The sequence below is a fragment of the Elephantulus edwardii genome, unplaced genomic scaffold, assembly GCF_000299155.1.
Source record: "Elephantulus edwardii isolate Elephantulus edwardi_28Jun2011 unplaced genomic scaffold, EleEdw1.0 scaffold00068, whole genome shotgun sequence".
In the NCBI taxonomy this organism is placed as follows: Eukaryota; Metazoa; Chordata; class Mammalia; order Macroscelidea; family Macroscelididae; genus Elephantulus; species Elephantulus edwardii.
This window is the reverse complement of record NW_006399818.1, coordinates 8,056,058-8,066,098: the sequence shown is the minus strand read 5'-3', so window position 1 is coordinate 8,066,098 and position 10,041 is coordinate 8,056,058. Positions and strand designations below refer to the sequence as shown.

At 36.0% G+C, this 10,041-nt stretch overlaps 1 protein-coding gene across 2 annotated transcripts in view; it reads left to right on the top strand.

The window, feature by feature from the left end:
- ANKS1B (ankyrin repeat and sterile alpha motif domain containing 1B) overlaps positions 1-10,041 on the top strand; it is a 1,992,519-nt gene that overhangs the window by 351,706 nt on the left and 1,630,772 nt on the right. For both annotated transcript variants that reach the window (XM_006888510.1, XM_006888509.1), the window contains exons 7-8: positions 580-696; positions 2,095-2,261. In XM_006888510.1, coding sequence (XP_006888572.1) covers positions 580-696; positions 2,095-2,261 — 284 coding nt within the window. The remainder of the gene's footprint in view (positions 1-579; positions 697-2,094; positions 2,262-10,041) is intronic.

The following is a 10,041-nucleotide window of genomic DNA, read 5'->3' as shown; positions in this document are numbered from 1 at the left end:
TTATGACTATATCAAAATTAGAAAAATAAAAATAGGCTGAACATAGGACATTATTTCAGGAATCATGATAAGAACAGAGTATCTTTTTGGAAATAAGATATAGTGTGAAATTATGTTTAATTTTGCAACACCATTATAGAATAAAATGATTTATTTTCTGTGTTACTTGATTGGTTGTTGCAGTCATCTGAGTTTGATAACCATATTTTAGATAAGTCATTTTTGAATAGAATTTTGAAAATATGTAGAGAGTTTTTCATCTTCGAGTAGAAAATATTTAAGTAAGTAGATATTTTAGAAGATAAATTTGTTTTTAAGCATGTAATTTATTTAGTTTTTAGAAAAAAAATACATCTGTCTCTTCCAAATTATTAACAATGACAATCACAACTTTAATTAAAAACTTTAAATTACTATCTCATTAAGCTGTTAATAGCTTGGCGTATTTTAAAATTGACATATTTAGGTATAAAAAATAAGTGGTAAAAAGGACTACTAGAAGTAAAACATAAGTTACAGTTTTTAAAATTAATACATGAAATTGTATAATTTCAAATATATATATATATATATACACAGAATACTTAGATGGCGTAAGCAGAGCACCACCAGTCTTTGAAGACCCTGTCCAGGAAGATGCAACCCAGGAAACACTCATTTCATCTCCTGTAGAGTCTCCTTCCCCAAAGATCAAAAGTGAGTAGCAAATTATAAAGCCCTTGACAAGGTAGCAAGAACTTTGTGTTTAATTTTGTCCTTGGACAGAAAGCCATGCTCCCAAGCCAAAGGAGGATGACTCTACTTTGCTTCCCTCAGGCCTGCCTTTAATTGTTTTTGGTGAAACATTCTTCTAAGTCATGTAACCCTGGTCTTTCCACTTGCTGTACAGAGGTAACACATGGTTGCTGTGAAGCCGAACACTGCGACACTGATGTGTCAGATGTGAGGATGGTTACCAATGGTGGACAGTGTTTGGTGGAGCTCCCCAATTAAAACAAGCTGGGGAGCAGGAGTGGCATCCACTTCCATAATAGCTTGCCTCCGGAAACCCTGTGAACCTGGAGAAAGGACGAAAGTTATACAGGTGTCCAGGACTTTTGTTCATAGGGTCGCTATGAGTCGCTCGGGACTCAACCACACTTAACAACAACAACAACAACAACATGTACAAAAAGGTTAGCGTGTGTACTTTATATTTAATGCATTCATTCAGTCGACGGTCACTGAGATCCTGCTGTTTTTTTACACTATTACTGGCCCAGATACACTCTGGGTAAAGTTAGTGGTCTGCTTCATTCTGACCCTTGGAATATAGCAATGAACAAAACAGAGCAATCCCTGAAATCAGGTTTCTGTTCAAGTCGATATTTCACAGTAGATTTTATTTCCCTAAAACATATTTTTTAATTACAAAGTCAAAATATTACGATCTGGATTATAACTGATGGAACATATTTCAGAATAAATTATAGGTCCAAAGTATTATTCTGAGGCCTTAGGAAAATGCATATTAGATGCAATCTATAGAATATTCATATTTTGACAGATCATTCTTCTTATTTTGTTGTTTCTTCTCCTGTATACTGTCATTAGATTCGGGATATGTATCATCTATCAAAATTCTGTTTTATAATTTCTTATATAATTGCTTCAATAAATTTTACTACTTTTAACTTTATTGAATTTAGGAAGTAGACCCTCTGCTTTATTTTAATTTTTTTAATTATAAATGAATTGTTGAATGAATTCTGCTAATGAAAAAAAGTATAAATTCTAAAATATCTAAAGTTTTTGGAATTACAATTCTAGATACTTATTTTTGCTACTCAAATGCAACCCTTCAAAATTTATTTCTATTTTGAAAAGAGGGAAGAATCCAATATGGAAACCTTGGAGCTTTCTGTTTTGCCATTTCATATGACTTGTTCTGGTTACCTTTGAGTAGCTTGCCTTCAGGTGACTGGTTCCTCTTGTTTGCCACATTTTTATTTCTATCTTCATACTAGTTATATTTTTTACTATGTAACATTCACTTTTTTACCATCTTTTTTAGTGACCTTAACCCCTTGGAAAAACCTTGTTTTCTTCTCACAGGTGAAACTGTGACTGGAGAGTTATCCAAACTCTTGGATGAAATAAAACTCTGCCAAGAAAAGGATTATTCTTTTGAAGATTTGTGCCATACTATATCAGACCACTATCTGGATAATTTGAGCAAGATTTCAGAGGAAGAGCTTGGGAAAAATGGAAGTCAGAGTGTAGTAAGTAAAGTGTGTGTGTGTGTGTGTGTGTGTGTGTGTGTGTAGACCATACATCTGTCTTTGGAAGCTTAGTGTGCATATTGAAGGCATGAGATGTCTGCCATTACCCTGTCCTCAGATTCTTCCTGAGTCAAAGGTCAAGTTATCTATTGCTCTTTCCTTGATACCTGTTGAGGTTATAGTAGTTTCATTGCTTCTTTGAGGGTAACAGGTGCTTTGATAAATGACTTAAAACTTGTGAGGATCTCCTCTCTGTACTCTGACTTTTTTGCACATAGCTTCATAATTTCTTTGACTCTATTCTTCTAGACCACATACCTCTGGAAACTCTATGAACTTGGAGAAATGTTGATAGTTAAAGAAACGCTTAAGGTCGTGCTGGACTCGACGGTAATAAACAGCAACATACTCTTTTAGTTTCACTGGACATAATTTCCTTAGTTCCAAAGGAAGATTAACACCTTTTTGTCCTTCTTTCCCATTTTCTCAGTAAATTGAGTTTATCCATCTTTTGAAAGAGAGAGAGAGCAAGCCATCGGTAATTGTTCATTGCCTTTGAGTTGAGCATGACTCATAGTGACCCTATGAACAAGCCCCTTTACAACTATCGACATTTGTCTAAGTTCATAGAATTTCTGGAGGCATGTTATTTAGGAAGTGGATGCCACTCCTGCTTCCAGATCTGTAATGATACATCTCTAATCATTCCTTACGTCCTCAGAGGGATTGTTTGGCAAGTTTGATCTGCATATTTTTTTACAGTCTTACAGAAATTCCAATAGTGTTCTCTTCTATAAACTCAGAATCTACATCATGGTTTAGAGATTTTGCCTTGTTTGGACTTTCCAAACATAATTTACATTATAGGAAAGAAAAACTCTAGGGATTTAGTTATGACCTGTAAATGTATTTTTATGTATAAACCCATTTTATATCCTATACTTGTTGTTTTTAAGTTGATTCCAATTCTTAGTGACTCTAGAATAGAGTAAAATTTTCCCATTATGTTTGCAAGGCTGAAAATCTTTACTGAAGTGGGTACAGTTTTCTCCTGAGGAGCTGCTGGCGGATTTGGACTGTCAAGTTAGCAGCTAAATGCTTCACCACCATGCCACCAGACCTCTTTCTATCCTAAAGAGGATTTATATTAGACTCTGGTATTAACGAAAATACATAACTATAAGAAACTTTTACTCACATTTGTTGTTGTTGTTGTTATGTGCCGTCGAGTCATTTGCGACTCATAGTGACCCTATGTACAACAGCCCTAAACCCTGCTCTATCCTGTGCCAATCGCATTGCCTCTGACACACCCATCCCGATTACCCCAGTCACTGAATCAATCCACCTCATAGAGGGTCTTCCCCTCCTGCGCTGTCCTTCCACCCTCCCAAGCATGATGTCCCTCTCCAAGGACCTGTCTCTCCTTACAGCATGTCCAAAGTATGTCAGGCGAAGCCCCAGAATCCTTGCCTCCAAGGAGCAGCCTGGTTTAACTCTCTCTAGGATGAATCTGTTTTATTACAAAAATAGTATAGTTATTAAAAAGCCAGTAATAGAGATGGGAGTGGCATCTATTTCCTAAATAACATGCCTCCGGAAACTCTATGAACTTTAATAAATGTCAGTAGTTGAAGAGGGGCTTCAGGCCTTTTGTTCATAGGGTTGTTTTGAGTCATGATTGACTTAAAGGCAGTCAACAAGATGGTAAGTATTGGGGAACTCTGTTGTTACGTTACTAAACCAAGGACTGCATGCCTCTGATGGTTTGAATCCACCCTCTTCCCCAAGGGAGAAGGGTAAGCAGTCTCTTCCCATTGTGATACCTTGAAACCTGGTGGAGGGTTGATGTGAGTCAGAATGAACTTGATGGCAGTGAGGTTAAGATAATTATACCATGTAATGTATAAAACTTAAGAAAAATTATGTGAAGCACAGTTGTTGTCTGATATGAGAAAGCTTTGTTTAGTTATTTAAATGAGTTGTGACATAGTTTCCTAAGAACAGCATTGGCTAGTCCAGTTCAGGGAATAAACCTCTTATAGTCTTTGTCTCTTCTTATTTGCTTCACTTTCTTCTGTGAAATGTAAGTTTAGTCTTCCAAAGAATTTTTTAGGAATAATTATTTATATGCAGAAGTACTTTTTTCCTTTTCTTTCAATATCCAAAGCATATTATTGCAGGTCCGAGAGAGAAGGGATAAGTGTAAGGAGCTGCACTCCCATCCCAAAGGCAGGTAGTTCGAATGCACCACTTGCTCTGCTGGAAAAAGAGGGAGAATCTCCTCTATGTAATTAACTACTGAAAAACCATTGTTGGGTCAGCTATGAGCTAGTTCTGACTTGAGAACACACACACAAATGGTATGATAAGTAAACAGCTTTTACTAAGTACCGCAATATATTTATTAGTAAGTAACATTAAAAATTATTTTTATATATGTATATCTATCTATCTATCTTATCAATTTATCAGCATCCATGGAAACAACAGTAAATAAATTGAATGACATATCACTACATCTGCTGCAAAAAACCTCTTTAAATAAGTGTTAAAAAGCAAATATGTTACCTTGAGGACTAAGTAGTGCCTGTCCTGAGCCCTTCTATTTGTAGTCACCACATGTGATTATAAATGCCAGCCAGTAAATATGGGTAAATAATAACATTGCTACGTAGAGAGAGCTCTATTGGCCTAGTGGATAGAAAGTGATGCTACCAAGCCAAAGGTGGATGATTTTAATTTGTGGTCCTCAAGCTTAGTTTTAATTGATTTTGATCAAACATTCTTCTAAGTGGTATAGCACTGGTCTGTCCATTTGTTGTACAGAGGTAACTCATCATTGTTGTGATGCTAAACACTGAGACACTGATTTATCAAATGCGATAATGGTTACCCATGCTGAAGAGTGTTTGATGAAACTCCCAGATTAAAACAAGCTTGGAAGCAGGAATGGCATCCACTTCCAAAATAGTTTGCCTCTGGAAACTCTATGAATGTGGAGAAACAATGAAAGTTATGCAAGAACTGTTTAAGTCTTTCATTCATAGAGTCACTATGAGTTATCTATAATTAGACTGCACCTAACAACAACAATAACAATGATAGTTGATAACATTGAATTATAGTGTTGGAGGAGAATATTGACTGCCTGAAGAACAAAAAAGTCTGCCTTGGAAAATATACTGCCAGCATAATTCTTGGAAACAAGGATGGCAGTGTTTTACCTTGGGACATGCTAACTAGAGTGACTAGTCCCTGGAGGAAGTTGTCTAACTTGCTTGCAAAGTACAGAGTCAGTCAAAAGGAGGAGGTAAGGGTCCTCAACAAGATAGATTGACACAGTGGCTGTAATAATAGTCTCAAACATGGTGGTGATTGTGAGGATTGTACAGGATCAGGGATTATTTCATTCTCCTTTATAAGGGGTCATTATGAGTCAGAACTAATATACCACTAGTACCTGGCAAAAACTACTACTCTTAGTCTAATAATTCTGTAAATTACATGGACTGTAAAAGAAATTTGAAATTGAAACTGTAAAGAATTCATGTAAAATAGAAGTTCTAATATTTTTTGCCAGTATTTTATCTCTTGAACACCATCAAGTCTGTACACTGTTTGAAGACCATGGTTCTAATTTCATATCTAAAATTAACTCATTTGTTGTTGAGTTGGAACCTACTCATAGCTGATAGTCTAGAGGGTTTTTAGAGGCTTCAAGTCACATGAGAGGAGATTACCCGTTTTTCTTCCATAGAGCAGCTGGTAAATTTGAATTGTCTGCCATTGAATAAGCAGTAAAACTCCTCATCCACTCTACTACCGGAGGTTCCTAGTTTTTAACAAATGATCGTATGGGATTTTGACATTGTGAAGGTGATATAATTTGGGGAAAAGATGTTTAAATTTTTTTTTGGTAGCTTTGTGGTAATAACAAGAGAAAAAAATTGAATGCTCATAAGGGGAACTTAACTTAATCCTTAATATTTGAATTCTTATTCTTATATTCTTTGTTCCTTATGACAAAATTTAATATCTTTGTTCTTTTAAATATTATCAAATAAAACATTAAAGATATTGTGAAGTTTAAAAACAGAAGGCATATATGAGCAAGAGGAAATTATTTAACTTCTCTGCAAGAGTAGGGTTTATGAAGGGGTAAATGAGAGAGATAAGATTGAAAAGGTATAAAAAAGTCAAGTCATGGATTATGTTAAATGTAAATTTTGTTATTTTTAGAAAATGAGAAAAAGATAAAGATATTTGGAAGTACAAAAACATGCCATTGGAATTGGCCTTTTAGAAGATTCACCTGGTAGGAACTTGTTCTCAAACATTTAAAACAAATTCTGTAACCTATGTTTTATTCTAGTTCATTCCTGGTTTTGTAGAATATTTTTTACTGTTCTTAAAAAATATTTTCCTAGAGTATTTTTATAAATAATATTCTTAAGTTATAAAGAATATTAATGGTGTGCTCATAGATCACCTAATAGAGACGGTTGCTACTAGGTTGTAATTTAGAGGATTTTTAATGGTATTATGAAGCATAGATCTCATCTTTAAGTTTATTACTCCTGCTTCAAGAAGTCTTCAATCTTATTGTGCAGACAAGAATAACTGATAAAATAAAAAAGTCTCTTGAAAGAGCTATCATTTTTGAGGTGTTTCTGATATGCTGTTCTGATCTTTCTTGTGATTTAAACCACCTTACCCTCACAAGGATCTTAACCGTGTAACTGCAGATTCAAGAAGTGACTCAGATTGCAGTTGCAGAGCTAAGATTTAGAATCAGAGCTAATGCCCTTAACTCCCAGCTTTATATCTGCTCTGTGACCAGAGGAATTTTTTAAAGGGGAATGATAAGTGAAGGTTCATGGCTATTGATGTTCTGGTTGTTAGGTGTCATGGAGTCAACGGAAACTGTAATGACCCTATGAACAGTGGATCCAAACCCTGCCCTATTGTGCACCATCTTTATCATCTCTGTTATTGTCAACTCCATTGGTTACAGTCACTGTGTCCATCTAGCTTGTGGGAGATCCTCCTTTCTTTTGCTGACCCTCTGCCTTTTAAGTATCATATCTTTTCAATGTACTGGTATGTCTTAACAATATGCCCAAAATATGTGAGATGAAGTTTCACTGTCCTTGCTTCTAAAGAGCACTTTGTATACACCTGATCCAAGACATATTTGCTTGTCCTTTTAGCAATCTATGAGATACTCAGTACTCTTATCCAACACTACAACTCAAAGTCCTAGATTTCTCTTTTGACCTCCTTATTTATTGTTCAACTTACAGATGCATAGCAAGTAATTGAAAAGATCATGACTTGAATCAGGTGAACTTTAAACTGACATCATTTCTCTTTAATACTTTGGAGAGGTCCTTGAGAGCAAATTTTCACACTGCAATATGTATTTTGGTGTTTGACTACTGTTACCAACATTGTAGATTATGGCTCCAAGAAAGATGAAATCTTTGTTGTGTTGGTGAATAGTACTGAATATGTCACAGACTGTCAAAGGAACAAATAAATATGTCTTGGAGAAAGTGCAACCAGAGTGCACTTTTGAAGAAAGGATGATTAAACTATCTTGCGTATTTTGGGCATATTTCCTAGGAGTAACCAGTTCTTACAGAGAGACAGAGAGAAAGAGAGAGGGAGAGACATCTGCTGAGAAAGGTAGAGAGGTCAGTGAAAGAGAGAAAGCTCCTCAATGAGATGGATTGACACATTAACTGCTACAATGGCCTTGATCATGATAGATTATGAGGATGGCATAGGATAGACCAAGGTTCAGATCTTTTATTCATTGGTGTGGTGTTAGCCTAAAAGGTGGCTTTTTAAAGTTATTACAGTTATCTCCTTCTAGTTCCCAGCTACCTTAATGGCAGAAACATGGTCAGTCAGCATGGTATTGTAAATCAATAGCTGTGGGATGAGGATAAGAGAAAGAGTGCTTCCCACACTGTGTGGCAAGACTTGTGGCAACAAGACTTGAGGGAGACTGGAGACTAAACCCTGTTGAGAGTGAGACCATGGGGGTGAGACCTTCGTGATGATGGTGGAGAGACTGTGAAATTGCTGTGGAGAAACTGTGGCAAGGTGTGACCTGAGGCTTTTTTTGCATTTGTGCTGGCCTCAGTTAAAGGTTTTGCTGTTCTTGCGAATGCTTGAATGAGAAGCTGACTACTCTGAGATAATCCTTGCTGGATGATTTGGATATGACTGCTGAAACCGGAGTCTGAACTAATTAAGGCTTGGGACTGTTGGGCTAAAACTTGCATTTGCATTGGCATTCTTTGCCTTTCCAACTCTCCAACTTTCTTTCCTAATAAACCTCATTGTTGGTACCATAACTGTGAGTCACCAGTGAATAAACAAATCTCTTGCTGCAGCTGTGACTCTAGAGGCGCCATGGGGCTGGGCTTTGGGCTCTTTATCTGCTTGATGCTCTGGAGCAGTGAGGAGCTGTGCTATTTTAACTCCCTCTTGTCCTTTCAGAGAGACATTCTTGGCCCTTTGCCCTTATGTGTTGTTTTCTCTTACTTAGACAGTAGGGTTACTATGAATCATAGTTGATAGTTGAATCATAGTAGATGAAACCAAACAATATAGAAGAATTCTAGTGCCTTGGTGGTTATTGTTGTTAAAGCAATCATCTGCTAATTAACAGATTAGTAGTTTGAACCTACTTGTCTGTTCACAGGAGAAGGGTGTGGCAGTCAGCTTCTAAAAACTTTTATAGCCTTGAAACACCTATGAAGCTGTTCTGTTGTTGTTTCTGTTATGTGCCATCAAGTCACTTCTTCTACCTTACCTTAAATGTTACTGTGAGTGTAAATTGTCTTGACAGTTGTCAGTTTGGTTTTCTGTTTGTTTGCTTTGTTATGTTTTATAAGAGACTTCTGTTGTATTACTCTAAGTTGAAATTGGATCCTGGAAGAAAGGGAGCAGTGTCTAAGCCTTGCAAAGAAATGCTTGACACTTGGAAACACATTGAAATGACTGAATACATGGGGAGTGATTCCAGCCTGTAAATACAGTTTATGCTAAAACACAGAATGAAAATTACCATATAATTTGAAGACAAGACTTTACCTTAAGAAAATTGATTTTGGAAAGTAGTAAGAAATAAAATTGGTCAACTAATAATAATAGCTAACATTTTTAAATACTTTAGTAGTTACATTTAAGTGATTTCATAATTCTTAGAATAAACTTAGGCATAGTTTGTGTTATTAATCCCATTTCACAGATGAAAAGCATTTTGTGACTTTCTGCAAGTTAAGTAGAAGATAACTGGCGCAGCGAGGATTTGAACCTAGGTTGCCTGAGGCTGGGCCATTACCTTTACCACTAAACCATAATGTCAGAAAACAGAAGCAGATGACTCGATTTGGAGAGCTAGCCAAAAGTTTAAAATTGATACTGAAGAGAGTAAACTTGACATTTGAGGAAGATAAAAGTAGTAACTAACTGTATGTCAGTAGTTCTGGAGAAAACAACTCAATTGTTTTTAACAAACACTAACCTAGAATCACTTAGAAAAGCATTAAAAAATCTGATACCCAGGTGGTCCTCCAGATCAATTCATTCGGAATATCCACTCTGCGTGTTGGTCTTAACAAACTTCCCCAGGTTAGGCTCACTGTAGCCAGGACTGCACACTCCTGGATTAGAGAATTTAGCTTAGTGAGGCCATTTAGATTAGAAATTATGAATCTCAGCGGTAATACAAAAATTACAGTTTTATATTTTAAAATTGTAT